This window comes from Equus caballus, chromosome 29, assembly GCF_041296265.1.
Source record: "Equus caballus isolate H_3958 breed thoroughbred chromosome 29, TB-T2T, whole genome shotgun sequence".
Classification (NCBI taxonomy): Eukaryota; Metazoa; Chordata; class Mammalia; order Perissodactyla; family Equidae; genus Equus; species Equus caballus.
The window spans coordinates 30,220,535-30,235,930 of NC_091712.1; the positions used below are offsets into that span (position 1 = coordinate 30,220,535).

A 15,396-nucleotide genomic window follows, 5' to 3' on the forward strand; every position below is an offset into this window, starting at 1 on the left:
TTCACAGTTTATACACCCTAGGAAGAGCTTTTTACCATATGAACTTTCCAGCTGCCACACAGCACAAAAGAGGGTGCGTTTTTCATGTAAGGCGATACACAGTTCAAGGAATGATGGTATTGAAGAGAGTGAAGATAAATCTCATAGACATGGCAATCCTATTTGTTAAAATGTCACATTTCATGGGAATGGTGTCAGAGTCATAAAAAATTGCTTTAGAAGAAAAAAATGCCTTGTGGAAGGTTTTGGTGGGTATAATGTACTGGAAAGACTACGTGGCCAGTGCCCTCCTTTGCCCTGACATTGAGCTGGTCTGACCAAATGTCTCATTAAAGAGTGCAATTTGGGATACTCAACAAATATCAATTACCAGCATAACTTAATTGCATTTTATTCAGCACTATTTATGTATATTGAGAAGGTTTGCTACATTTCAGTTTGTCAAATGTTTGTCTAGATTTTCTATATCTTTTAAAACAGGTCCTGCAATGAAAGGAAATTCATGATAAACAATAATAGGGGGGATATTTGCGTAATACTTTAAAGGTTAAAAATAATTTTTCTTAACCCCTTTTGACAGATAAGCAAAAGACTTGGAGTCTTAAGTGACTTGCTCAAGGTCATGCAACAAGGTCACACAGAACACAAATTAAGCAATGTGACCCCAGCACCACCTATTTCTCCATTGTCCCATGCAGACATAGGATATACATTGCCTGAATAAAAGAATAGTTGCCGCCAACGTCATCACACAATTTCAATCTGAAATGTATTCAAGGTTTGTGTTCTATGTCAGGGAGTACTCACTACAATCCAGTGTAGATTTTTCTGTAAAATTGAGCCACAGTCATACCCAAGTATATACAAATGTCCATGATAACTTGTTTAGAAGCATCTAATTTTTCTTATATTTTCCTATCGTCTGCCATAGTAATAATAGAAGAAATGTCATTGGACATTAGAAAATGGAAAAAGGGAAGTGTTATTAGTAAATATATATTTTTAAAAGTTTCCACTTGCTCATCAGGCCCCTACTTTGTTGCCTGAACTAATTTCTTTAGTTCTGAGCCAATATAACTAAACAAGTTGTCTTTGTTATTCCTAACATGCACAATGTATATACTATACAATGCACACTCATTCTTCTCAGTGCATACTGTACATTATGCTCATAATGCATGCATATACATACTCCTAATAATAAAGTGTTAAGAAATACAGCATCATACGCACAGGATTCTAAATGTTATAAACCGTTTCATGTGCATAGCATTCCAATTGTTCTTTTTAAAAACTGCTACCATACTACTATTTAAATATATGAGGATGTTTTGCTAAATTTCAGTTTGCCAAACATCTCCCTGAAATTGTTTTTGAATGCTTTCACATTAATTCACTAGTATTCATAGGAATTAAAAGTGTACTATTCCAAGCATACCAGATAATTATTTTGTGTGGCTTTACAAAGACAACCTTAAGGTTAAAAGTCACCATGATAATAATTAAGTAATCGTTTTGAAGTGATTTAGACAATGGGTCTTGCTCCCTACTACATCCTAGTGTCTGGTATATGGTAATTAGGCACTCAATAAATATTTGTTGAATGAATAAATGAATGAATGAAATGATATTCCACTCACTCACTTCATCTAATTAAGAGCATGAAAAAATGTATCAAATTTATGTCCTTTAGAGAGTTTGGTGAGTTTTGGCAGGAATAATCAGGGGTAAAAAGTATAAAATGTGTTGTTAGCCCACCCCCTGTGCTCTCTCTTTTCTTCTTGTAGAAATGCTTGGGTCAAATTCCTCTAACTTCCCCAGGGAGCAATTTTCAAAGAGAGAGATGTGCCATTTTCCTGCACTTAATTATCATTGTTCCCCAATCAAACTCTAGGCTCTGGATTTCCATCAAAGCCCTTTGGTTTGTTAAATAGATAGCCAAGCAGAAGGGAGATTGAGGCATAGCACCTGTCTATTGCTTTCCCAGGGACTCAAAGTTTAATCCATAAAGAGTTAGTACCCAAATACCTTCCAGCCATATTATTCTACCCAACTTTCCGTGGTAATGAAATAATTGCGCTGTCATAAAAATACCTACAGCTACCCTATAGTACATTCCAGATACGACTTCCTTGGAGATGAATGGCAAAAAGACTACGCCTGGGGTGTCTTCAATCACATATACCCTGTATTCGACTAGGGGCCGAGGCGGTGCTGTGATTATATGCCACTTGGAAATGCGGATGGAATTATAATAGGTAGCAAAATTATAATAAATGATTAAAAGGCATAAAGCCTTTGTGGATTCAAAGCCCAAACAGGAATACTTAAGTGCTGATGTGATTTTCCAATAAATGTTGACTTTGGGTGGCTATAACTGTCAAGGGCAGCCCCCTACGATGTTCCATAGAGCTAAATTCACAACAGTCAACGGGCACTTCCACAGGCCTGTATTTCTTAAGGAGAACAGATGGTTAGGGGAGGGCCGAGACACAGAAGCAGATTTATCTTGTCAGGCTGTTATCTCCAGGTAAATGACCTTAAGCAGGTCACAAACGGTCACATGACAACCATGTGGTTCAGAGGTGTCCTAAGGTGATGGCCATTCATTAACTCTTCCCTCTCTCAAGGTCCCAACTGCTTCTTTTGGATAGACATATGGCAGTTTTGTTGTTTTTGTTGTTGTTTGTGTGTGCGTGTATGTATTTTAAAATAAAATGCCTTATGCACGAATGCTGGTGATGATTTATATACCTTCAAGAATACTTACTTGCTTCAGTGTGATTGTGGACATCCCGGAATATTTTATTTTGTATTCTCAAATGCTAGAAATCCTGCCTTTAAGAGGATAAATGAACAATTTTACATAGTCGGGGCTGAGCGTCGGTCCTGCTGGAGAGCCCAGTGTTCTAAAAGGGACCACAGGGCAGAGCCAGCACCTCGAATTGCTACCTCACCATCCCAACCGCCTGTGGGTTCAGAACCTTCCTTCTCCTTGCCACCCACCGAGGCACAGTGGGAGAACGAAAATGATTTCTCTGGGGTTTTTTGTTTTTTTTTTTTGGAGGCCTTGTTTTCAGGATGCTCTTCTTTTTCTGTGTGTCATCTGCGCATTTTGTTGCATGAAATACGTGCCCTTTTGTGATTTGTCCCCATTAGAAAAGCTGAAGTCCTTGCCCTTTCAGTACAGATCAGATTGTGTGTGCAACCCAGCAGCCCTCAGAGGGCCTGTAAAAGGCTGACCTCATCAAACGTCAGCCTGGCAACTCTCTTGCTGTGAACAGTCAGATCAAAAAGCTAAAGTTGCCCGTATCTGCCTCCCTGATTATTTTTTTTCCTGTTACTTTATTTGGTTTGTTTTTCCAAATGCACTACTTTTTCTAAAGCCATTTTTTCCCAGTTGCCTCTCCACTGAAATGTTCAGACTTCTATGTATTTCTTTTTCAGGCACTGGAACCCTGAATCATCCCTAAAATAGGGACAGAATGGGTGGCTGCTCTAGAAATGGTCGCAGGATTTTCTAGGATGCTCTGAGTTTGTCTGATGCCAGGTCAACCTCTCCATTCCATTCTAGAGGGAGGCACTGAAATGGCAGCCAATGAAAATCAGGTAATGCAGCTTTATTGTTTAAAAGAAAATACATATACATATGTGTGTGCATAGATATATGTGTATATATATGTTGATTTTAGGAGCAAGGAATATACATATGTGTGTGTGTGTATATATATAGTTTGATTTTATGAGAAAGGATGTCCTACTGGGCTAGGAGTTAAAATTTATTTCACAATTTCCAACAAAAGCTTATTTTCTTTTCATGCCAAGCATAATTTTCTAATTTACCTACATGTCTAACTATAAACGATAGAGTTAGAAAGATTCTTCTCTAAGAATCATCGTGAGCCAGTTCAAGCAGTATGGCAGACGAAACATTCACAGAAAACCTTTCCAGCGTAGTACATGTAAAATATTGAATAAAATGAAGGGGAAAAAAATCATATTTTTAAATGCTTGGTAAAGCTGCTGGGAAAGGAAAGGACTTACTCACGGGGGCAGAAACAATACGAGCGCAGAGAAAATGAGGAGTAGAAGGGGACCTAGAGACAGCATTTGCCTGGGGGCAGGGCCAGGAGGTTAATGTGCCAAGAGAGAGAGCTGGGGCCTGAATAGGGCAGAAGACAAAATGGAGACACAGCCTCCCCAGCACGTAAAGGGAGTACCCCTCCCACCCAAAGAGAACACTCAGTTGGATGGACTAGGTAAAAAGTTGGCCTGCAGAGGGAGTCTTTGCAGATTACATGTCTTTCTCAGCCTTGTCTTCTGGTGAAAGGGAGGCAGGTTGAGAAAAAAGTCTCCCCTGAGAATCCATAACCACAAGCCTACACTCACTGAGTTCAGGGGCCAGAATTCACAGCACCTGTGTGGTTCGAACCCCTCAAGTGAAAAGTTTAGTTTAAAAAGTCACAAAAAGGGGGCTGGCCCCATGGCTGAGTGGTTAAGTTCGCGCACTCCGCTGCAGGCGGCCCAGTGTTTCGCTGGTTCGAGTCCTGGGCACGGACATGGCACTGCTCATCAAACCACGCTGAGGCAGCGTCCCACATGCCACAACTAGAAGGACCCACAACAAAGAATATACAACTATGTACCGGGGGGCTTTGGGGAGAAAAAGGAAAAAATAAAATCTTTAAAAAGTCACAAAAAGACAAATACTGTATCAGTCCACTTGTATGAGGTACCTAGAGTAGTCGAATTCATAGAGAGAGATGGTAGGATGGTGGTTGCCATGGACTAAGGAGAGGGAGAAGAAAGAGCTGTTGTTTAATGGGTACACAGCTTCAATTTTGCAAGATGAAAAGAGTTCTGGAGATTGGTTTCACCACAATGTGAATGTACTTACTACTGAATTGTATGCTTAAAAATAGTAAGATGGGTAAATTTTACGTTGTGTGTATTTTACCATGATTAAATATTTTTTAATTTTTAAAATTTAATTTAAAGTAGCCCCAATTTCATAGTGCCCCCTAACTGCCCACAAGAAACAAACAAAACAAACAAACAAAAATCCAAGAATAAAACCCTGCAACCTATGACTCATAATCACTTCCAGGGAATCTAAGATCACAATAAATTTATTGTAATACAAGGAAATAACCTCACATGAACGAGAGCCAGAAGAACTGAGAAAATAAATTAATCAGAGAAAAAAAAACAGAAGAAATTACATTTACTAGTTACAAGGTAAACATTGCATGTTTAATATTTTTTAAAGATTGAATTGAAAACATGTTGAAGGGAAAAGAAATTATCAAAATTAACCAAGCAGATTTGAAAAGTAACCAAGTAGAACTTCTAGAAAGAAATAAAACTATAGTTCTTAATATTATAAACCAAATTGATAGGCTAGGCAACAGATTGATTCTGCTGGAGAGAGAAGTAGTAAATAAGAAGATAGAATTGAAGAAATTATAGCTCCAAGATGCAAATGGATGGAAATATGAAGGAGATGTGAAGAGACATGGAGGACAGGTAATAAGATCCTCCATATATTAAATTGGAGCTTATGATGCAAATAATAAAGAAAATGTGGATGGAACAATATTTGAAGAGACAATGGCCAAAGTTTTCTAGAACCAATGAAAGATACAGCCTCATAACCAGGAATCCCAAGCATGCACAATAAGAAGAAATTCACACTAAGATAGTGAAAATACAGATAGCAGAGACAAACATGTTAAAAGTAGTCAGAAAAAAAGGCATATCATGGCAAAGGAAGTAGAATTAGTTTCAGCTGGCTTATCAACAGCAACAATGTATGTCAGTTGAAAAGAATATCTTTAAAGGGCTTAGAAAAAACACCTTTTAAATAGAACTACCTCTTCTCATTAATTACTATAAATTATCTATTCTATTAAATTATGTCTTATGAATGAAGGAATAAAGGCATTTTCAGAGATGTAAAATCTAAGCACTTATTACCAAAACAGACCTGTACTACAGGAACTTCAAATGATGTACTTAGAGAAATTCAGGGATAAAGATCTAAGATGCAATGGTGAGCAAAGAAAATAGCAAACAGAAACATTTAAAAAAATCAAGTGAACACAACATCCTGGACAAAACAGCATATAACTTAGATGTTGAATGACTGAAGTTGACGAGTTCTGAGGTTCTTGTATTACTAGGAAGGATGGTAAAAATATTTATTATATGTAAAATTTGATATCATAAATGTACATGTTAAATTTTCTATTACAACCATTAATAGGATAGAAATAGTGTACATACCTTCCAAAGGAATAAAGGGGAAAAATAGAATATGGAGGTGAAAAAAAAATCAATAAAAGAAATCAAGAAAGGATAACAAAAACTAAGACAAAAAGAAAAAGTGGAACAAACATATCAGTAAACATAGTCAATGTAAATAAACTGAACTTTTCATATAAAAGAAGAGATTGTCTGATTGGGTAAAACCCAAAACCTGGTCACATCCTCCTTATATAAGACACATCTAAATTATAAAGACTAACACAAAAAGATTGGTATGGTTACATTAATATCAGATAAAACATCCTTTAAAACAAAAAGCACTACATGAATTACTAGAGATAAAGCAGTTCAGTATATGCTGATGTAAATCTCAATTCACCAGGAAGATATAATAACTTGTGTGCATGTGATAATATAGCTTCAAGATATATAAAGAAAAAAATTGAAGTATGTACAACAGAAACTAAAAATCTACCATGATAGATTTTAACATATTCTCTTAGTAAACAATAGATCGAGCCGTCAAAAAATCAGTAGGAACGGGGTGGGCCCGGTGGCATAGTGGTTAAGTTCATGCTGTCTGCTTCAGGGGACTGGGGTTCACGGGTTCAGATCCCGGGCGCAGACCTGGCACCCCTCATCAAGCCATGCTGTGGCAGCATCCCACATAAAACAGAGGAAGATTGGCACAGATGTTAGCTCAGGGACAATCTTCCTCAAGCAAAAAGAGGAAGATTGGCAACAGATGTTAGCTCAGGGCCAATCTTCCTCACAAACAGACCCAAAAAAATCAGTAGGAATATAGAATACCTGAACAACATGATTAATAACTGTAGTTTAATGGACGTATATAGAGCATTTATATAATAACAGCTGGATACAGTGTTTTTAAGAACCTAAGAAATATTTATAAAATTTAAAAATATGTATTATCTATACTCGTTTGTATGTATGACATACTTCACACTGTTTAAAAAGTATTTAAAAATCATCCTTCTTGATTAAGGGTGTTATATGTATTCTCTATCCTACAAAGTAATATTATTAAATACATTATTTTAAATTCAAATGAAAATATCCAAGATCTCATGGCAAATGGTAGAGGCAAGATTTACAAGCAGGTGTTTCTGGGTCCAAAGATTCTATTCTTCATGCTATTATGCACCACCTCTATGAGCAGTATCTAGGGGCCCCCCTCTATTTTATCAGTACAACCAGAAGATTCTGTAAGACAGCCAAGTATTGATCTTGATACCCACCCAGTTGCCAGGAGAATTGCCTTTACTCTGATATTACTCAGTTTCTCCATTAATACTGGCTTGTCAATTTTGCCACAATTATAACTTGTTTAATTTTTTTTGCATAGGATTTTACAATATTTTTATTAAGTAGAAGCACTTTATCAATACCTTCTGTGGGATCATTAGTTTATTAAATAGTAGATCGTCAGGTATGATGATGAGGATTTATCAGTCTGTTAAGATGGCTTTATTCCAATATGCAAGATAGAAATAATTGTAAGGTATTATTAGACTCATTTGTACTGTGTTAATTCCTTGATCAATTCAATCTAAAGGCTAATGTCTAGCCTTTGCAACACTTAGGCTTCTTCATAAAATGACCTGCAGTCAACATCTGTATATTTAGTCAATTATTGTGCTGACCCCTCCCCATCTAATATAATGCGTAGGGGGTTGAGTGGTGGACCCCAAAATGATATGTCCACGTTCTATCCCCCTGAACCTCTGGAAGTGACCCTATTTGGGAGAAGGGCCTTATAGATGTAATTAAGTTAAGATCTTAAGATGAGATCATTCTGGATTATCTGAGTGGGGGTTAAATCTAATGACAAGTGTCCTTATAAGAAACAAAAGAGGAGAAGACAAAGACAGACAGGAGGCCATGTGAAGACAGTGGCAGAAACTGAAGTTATGCATCCACAAGCCAAGGAATGCCCAGAACAATGAGACAATGGAAGCAGCAAGGAAGAATTCTCCTCAAGAGTCTTTGGAGGAAAGGCACCTTGCCAACACCTTGATTTCAGACTTCTGGCCTCCAGAACTATGAGAAAATAAATTGTTATTGTTTTAAGGCTCCCGGTTTCTTTTCTTCTCTTTTCTTTTTGCTGAGGAAGATTAGCCCAGAGCTAGCATCCGTTGCCAATCCTCCTCATTTTTTGCTTGAGGAACATTAGCACTGACCTAACATCTGTGCCAATCTTCTGCCACTTATATGTGGGTCACTGCCACAGCATGGCTGATGAGTGGCGTAGGTCCATGCCTGGGATCTGAATCAGCGAATCCAGACCACCGAAGCAGAGCGCCCCGAACTTAACTGCTATGTCACAGGGCGGGCCCCTTTCCGGTTTCTTATAATTTGTTACGGTACTCATAGGAAACTAAGACATAATACCACCAAATAATATACCTATTACTATTATTTTTTATAACTGCATTTTCCAAAATTCAGATGACTCAAACCACCAGTCACAACAGCAAACCTGAACATTTATATTTGTGGTTTCCCCTTCCCTTTATATTTGCAGATAAATTTATTGCTCTAACTACTGGCAAATACTGAGCATGTGGAATTGGCAGCTACTGTGATGTCAGACCCTGAGACAAAGAAGTGAAGTAGACAGTGACACCTACTCTGAAGGGTTATGAAGGATTAAGTAAATTAAGAGAAATGACTCATACAAAACACCTGAGATACTATCTGACACAGAATAGAGACACAAAAATGGCAGCACTGACTTTTATTAATGTCTAATGTAAAACTTTATAAATACTACCTTCCAGGTAGCGAGTGGTTTTCTCCAGTTGACTGGTATGTCATTGACCTGGTGACTGTATTTATTTGATCATCCATAACCATTTGGTGGTTTGCACTGATTTGTAGTTAGTCTACTTACCTATCAAGGTGGGACATAACTGTCCTGGAGATGTCTGCACCTGCTTCTTGCAACACCTGGATAATCTGAAATGGTGCACTTGGATTCCTTCCAGGGTGAATGATAACAGGACAGCCAAGCTGAGCCTGAGCATGAGCTGTTGCCTGAAGAACCTTTCTTTCACTCTCGGTCAGAGGCCAGGAGCAACCAATTTCTCCGATAACGCCACACTTGATACTGGTTCCATCGGCCCCATGGAGAATTTCATTAATGAGGACACCAGTAAGCTAAGGAAGGGTGAGAATGAAAATATTTTATAGGGCCAGCCCCATGGCCGAGTGGTTAAGTTTGTGCGCTTTGCTTCTGCGGCCTGGGGTTCGCCAGTTCTGATCTTGGGTGTGGACCTACACACCGCTCATCAAGCCATGCTGTGGCAGCATCCCACATAGAAGAACTAGAATGTCCTACAACTAGGGTTTACAACTATATACTGGGGCTTTGGGGAGAAAAAACCCAAACAAACAAAAAAGAGGGAGGTTGGCAACAGATGTTAGCTCAGAGCCAATCTTCCTCAAAAAAAAGCCTTAAAAAAAAGACAATATTTTATAGACTGTGGAATTTATCAACCTAGAGTCACCACAGTGTGTGAATGAATTTATTCATTTAGTCATTCATTCTTTTAAAAATGTATTCATCATTCATTCAATTAATATTGGCCAAGGAGAAAGGCATTTTGCTGGCCATATCTCAAATCCAACAAGTTATTCTAAATGAGAGATTTCATAATATCTTACTGTGATTATTTAAAAAGAAATTCATGGAATTAGGAAAGTCACTGTAGGGGTAAAAAGTGACTTATTGAAAGTACATTCAGATTGAGAAAAAAAATCTATAATTTAACCTGAGGAGTATCTTGAACATAAAAAGTCTGCCCTCGAATCTATGTCATCTGTAGCAAGTAATTCTCTAATTCTCCCTATTTATTCTGTCCTTTACCCTCTACAGCATAGCAAATTCACAGCACACAATACTAATATTATATTTTGGGGTTTGTATTTATATTTACTGCTATGAGCAGTTGGAAGAATGTGTAATCCCTGACATCAGGACAGTCTACAAATAATAGAAACATATAAAAAGGGAAAGGCCTAATTGGAAAATAACACAGATAAAACTTTGAAATACAAGTTTTTTAAAGATCAACTGATTCTTTGCAAAGACTGCAGCTGACATGCTATGCCTATCAAAGAGGCAATGGAAGATACATACAAATATATACATATGTGAATAAACATGTATAAACACATATATGTATGTGTAGAAAGAGAGCACAAACACATGCAAAACAGCTTTACAGCTTATTCTTTCCTTTTGTCCCTGAAAGATTTACTTCCTCCTGCCCGTTCTTGCTTAAGCTCGTATTATGACAAAAATGGGGAAGGGATTTTCTTCCACCCCTCCTGTTTTGTAAAAGGAGAAACATATTCGCCCATGTGCCAAGTCTCTGCCTGCCGAGATTCACCCTACAGTGAATTTTTACTGCTGGTTATTATAAAATCCAGAAAGAAAATTGAGGTTGCATAACTGAAGCTTATAATGGGAAACTGAGGTTTACAAACACACTGGGGCACCACTATTGAGCAAAGATACGATATATACAAATCTAAGTATTAACACATTGTTTTTTTTTGGTGGCTAGGGCACTAAGATCTCCTTCCTTGACACTTTCTCTTTACGAAATGAAAGGTTCCTAATTTGGGTCTCAAGTGCAGATGTCTTCGCTAGCTAGCAAATTTCTGTAGCATGCCCAGCTACCTCTGAGCCAATGACATTTCCAAATGTCGATGACACGTAGGGACAATCCCATGTCTGAAGTTCTGGCTATTCTGAAATTAGACACAAATATTGTCAAAGAACTTAGGGCTTTTTACCTGCTCCACTGACATGGCTCTGGTCTCTGAAGAGTGAGTTGCATCCACATAAAACCCAGCTCCGGATATGATATGGACGCCAGTCTCTTCTGCAAACCACTTCAGAGTCTTCACATCTCGGCTAATCCCGGTGGTTGTGTTCTCCACCAAGGCTCCCCCACCTTTGGCTTTAAAACACAACAGCTCTTCCTTTATAGCTTCCGTCTCCTGATTCAACTGAAGATTCTCTTTATGGGAATAAGGATTTTTCTGAATCCAATATAAATTTTTCATCATAATAGGTTCCTTAGAGATAACTTCATGAGATGGAGGAGGCGGGTAGTAAGAGCAGTCAAAGGTCATTGTCAAATGCTCATGGGTCAGAGTGCAGCCCAGTTCGTTTGGCTCCACAAGGCCCAAAACGGTTTGGACTTTCCCACTTAAGGAAGACATTTCTGATGGCAGCAGGAGATGATCTAAAAAGAGTGCTTTCTGGAAAAAAGAAAACTATAATCAGAAATTTAGCACACACATAAATTTTGCCCCTAAGGATGAGAGGCTGCGAACGTATACCCATGTAAGAAAGAGAATCAATGAAACTTGAGATACGATCTCTCTTATAATCCTGCCAAAGTCAGAGTCTGTCCCTTGTAAATTGCTTAAGTTCATTGCAGCTCCAAGCAGCGTGCATGGTGTATGGTGTTAAATGTCCCCCAGCCACTTCCACTGGGACTCCTCTGCCTGATTTAATCCCAGACTCATCTCCTGGAAATATTTCTTGTTATTCAGTTCACATTTTTCTTCTGCTTAATATTATCTCATTAGTTATAGCTATGCTTCCTTGGATAATTCAAAAATAATCTCCATGAAAAAAAACTTTTCATAATCAATAACTTATATCAGAACCAGGCCTGTATAAAAACTGTTTCACTTGTCATTTTTCAGCTAAATTAAATATGCTGAGGCTATGGACCGTTCCATTACTCATTCACTAGCCAAGTGGACAAACTTCTGTGGAAGATCCACCAAGTGCCAGAAATGGGAGCTATAAAGAGGCAGACGACAAAATCTCTGAACTTGAGAATTTCTACAGATTATTCCCTCAAAATAACTGGGGAGAGCACACCTACGCTTAATAATGAAAGAAGAAAAACAAAAAGAAACAAACCTTTCCACTCTTGACGTTTTATTTTGTCTACAGCACACGGTCAGAAATACACTTCAAAAATAGGCAAAAGCAAAAATTCTTAGTCATAATGAAAGTGACTTAGGATTTATCGAAACTGAAATCTGCTCTCTCTAAAATGAGTAAATATCTCTCTGTTTAACCTCTGTTTCTTTCATTTGTAACACAAATTAAGTATTCACTAAGGTTCTGTCAGTGATGATAAGAACCCCAATTCCAGTGTTTCCATTTGAAAGCACATTTCCTAAATGCAGGGATGTCGCTTGGAAAGAAAAGGGCACTCCTGAAACTGCCAAAGACAAACACATACATGGCCAAGAGCAAAACCACCAGCTTTCTAGAAAGAGTGTCCCACACAGAGCACCAGCCAGACACACTCAGAGGACAGAGAAAAAGGTGGACTGGGAAGTAGGTAAAAGAGTATCTTTCAAAGCTCTCAAATTGTCCCTTTAAAAGACATGCTGAAATCATTTTTCCCCACATCCCTTTGAAGGCCTTCTCTGACTTTCTGAGCATCAGTTTTCTTGTCTGTAATATTAGAATAACAATGCACGTTTCGTAGGCTGTCATAAGAATTAAATTAAATTAGAGACCACAGATAAAAGAGACTTGTAAATGTGTTTGGCACACAGTGCATGTTCAAAAAATAGTAGCTTTGTTAAGCTAGTTCTGGGAACTATTATGTATTTCCTAAGTAATTTCTTTTCAGAGGAAGTGCTTGATTACAGAGGAGATCTTGTGAGGGAGCCATGGGTAGACGACAAACTCATAATGGGTCTAGTGTATACATGAAACAAGGTGAAACCCAATCAGCGTTGGAGAAAAGAGAGTGATGAGCTATAGGCTAATTTACCTCAAGTGACTGCAATTATCTGGAACTCGGGTGTTTGATATATACCGTCGGCCCTCCATATCTAGGGGTTCCGCATCCGCAGATTCAACCAACCACGATGGAAAGGCTCATGGTGGTTGCATCTGTACTGAACATGTACAGATGTTTTTATTTTATTATTCCCTAAATAGTATAGTATAACAACTTTTTAGAGCATTAACATTGTATTAGGTATTACAAGTAATCTAGAGATGATTTAAAGTACACAAGAGGATGTGCATAGGTTATATGCAGATACTACACTATTTTACATAACGGACTTGAGAATCTGCAGATTTAGCATCAAGGAGCGGTCCTGGAACCAATCACCTGTGGGTATTGGGGGATAACTGTATTGGCCCACAATGCATAAATGATTGATTTAGACTTTCTGACACAGCACTTTAGGACTTATGGCTAGCATGGCCTCTAATGTTTTTTGACAGTGCTCTTCTGCAAGCCACGCTTCCAACATCTAAATAATTCACATGGTGGCCATGATGAAAGAAGATGGCATCTGGTTAGAGAATCACTGTGTAGCTGCCAGTCACGACCCAGGACACTATTTGTCACTGATGATGTTGAGGAACTCACTGTTCCATGCCTTATGCCTTGTTACTGAGAGCCAGGAATATATAGCTAGTTCCTTCAGTTGATGAAATCAGAGTACTATTGATAATAGATTCAATCTTCCATATGGGTTCATTTGCTCTTTCCTTCCTCTGGCTGATCTGCTCAAAGACGTGTTTCTAGAGTCACTGGGGGGCCAGAAACTTGGATAAATTGATAAAACACTATCACTTATACTAGAAAAGTACCCAACTATATTTAATTGATACAGATTTGAAAGAGCAATGTTGGTAAGTTTCAAGCTCACAAGCTGTGAGTCTTCGCGGAAAAAAATCATTTAAGAAATGTCATCTCTTCTGGGAAATTCCTCTAACGCTCTCAGGCAGAGCTGGTTGGTGTTTCCTATGATCGTACACAATGTCACCCATACTTAAAGGATAAGGAAAGATTAAAGAACAAACTGTAGCCAACACTGCTGTAAGCTGGAATATGTCTTTTAGCGGGATAAAATATGTGTGTAGAATTCATGGTTCCTGTGTGGGAATCCCTTTTCAGTCTACATTCAGCCTAGAAGTTGTTCTCTTCTCAATATACAGGCAAAGGGCTATTAATGGCCTTCTGCCACCAAGATGAGAGTTCACCGAACAGGGAGGAAGGTCATGGACAAAGAGAGCTGCAGTGCGCAACTGTGCAGACAGGAGTAACCCCCAACCCAGAAAGCAGGCTTTAGGCATTCTGCAGAGCAACCAGGGGAAGCTTCCGCATTGCACATACCCGCACGGAAGGTAGCGGAAGAAGGGACAGCCAGAGCCATAAACACATTTGCCAAAAGCTTTGTTGTACTTCAGATGTGAAATGTGAGCAGTCAGAGAGACTGAGGGTAATCTGCAGTTACTATGACAGTCTGGTCAAAGGAAACAACCGTTCTCATCTCAATGGGTAAGGAATCAAAAAAGACATCGTACTTTAGGGAAAATAAAAAGAACGAAAGAAGAGAATCAGAGAACAGTACTACAGCACTGAGCTGCAAACCAGACACAATATGTAGGATTTGTCTTTTTCAAAAACATATGCATAAATTAACTTTTTTCAACTATACAGCAAGTTGGTTGAATTATCAAAGATTTGGTGGTGAGTGGGTAGTTTGGGGGCAATTCTAGTTTAGTTTGAGATCTTTGCCGCAGCTTTTCAACCTGGCCATTATTCTTAAGATTTTTCTATCTACCTAGGCTGAATATCCATTTCGGTTACACTTCGCATTTCAGAAGGCAGGACTTCTGGAACTCTGAATATTTCACATATGAATGAGCGGAATTTCTCTTAAATGTAGTCCTCCCTATTGCATACACATATGCCCTTTTCCTGCCCTGCCTCTGCTGCACCTGCTCCTAGACCTGGTTTAAGGTACTCAATTTACAATTTTAGAAGCGATGGTCAAATCGGCAAGCTGATGTTTGGTGAGTTCATTTTCAGTTCACGTCTCCAGCAACTGTGTGAGTTCTAATCCCTATAATAAATCCCTTGTTCTGTTTCACTTATAGCTGTTTTCTTTCCCTGATTAAACCCTAACTGATCAAAAGTGGGAAGGCATTTCACAGTTTTATGCAGGAGAAGAAACGAACTGAATAACCTGGCAGCCATGTGGAGAACGGACAGAAGAGGGGCCAGTGCGCCTGGAAAGAAACCAGCACGGTGTTGA

The 15,396-nt window shown here is 38.5% G+C and overlaps 1 protein-coding gene and 1 long non-coding RNA gene across 2 annotated transcripts in view; one reads left to right on the forward strand and one right to left on the reverse strand.

The window, feature by feature from the left end:
• PTER (phosphotriesterase related) overlaps positions 1-15,396 on the reverse strand; it is a 56,576-nt gene that overhangs the window by 15,224 nt on the left and 25,956 nt on the right. The window contains exons 2-3 of the mRNA XM_001498128.5: positions 11,092-11,562; positions 9,182-9,447 (exon numbers count right to left, since the gene is read on the reverse strand). Coding sequence (XP_001498178.3) covers positions 9,182-9,447; positions 11,092-11,523 — 698 coding nt within the window. The 5' untranslated portion in view covers positions 11,524-11,562. The remainder of the gene's footprint in view (positions 1-9,181; positions 9,448-11,091; positions 11,563-15,396) is intronic.
• The window catches only part of LOC138921380 (uncharacterized), a 45,925-nt gene continuing 33,976 nt past the window's right edge, over positions 3,448-15,396 (forward strand). The window contains exon 1 of the long non-coding RNA XR_011433913.1: positions 3,448-3,609. This is a non-coding gene — a long non-coding RNA (uncharacterized lncRNA). The remainder of the gene's footprint in view (positions 3,610-15,396) is intronic.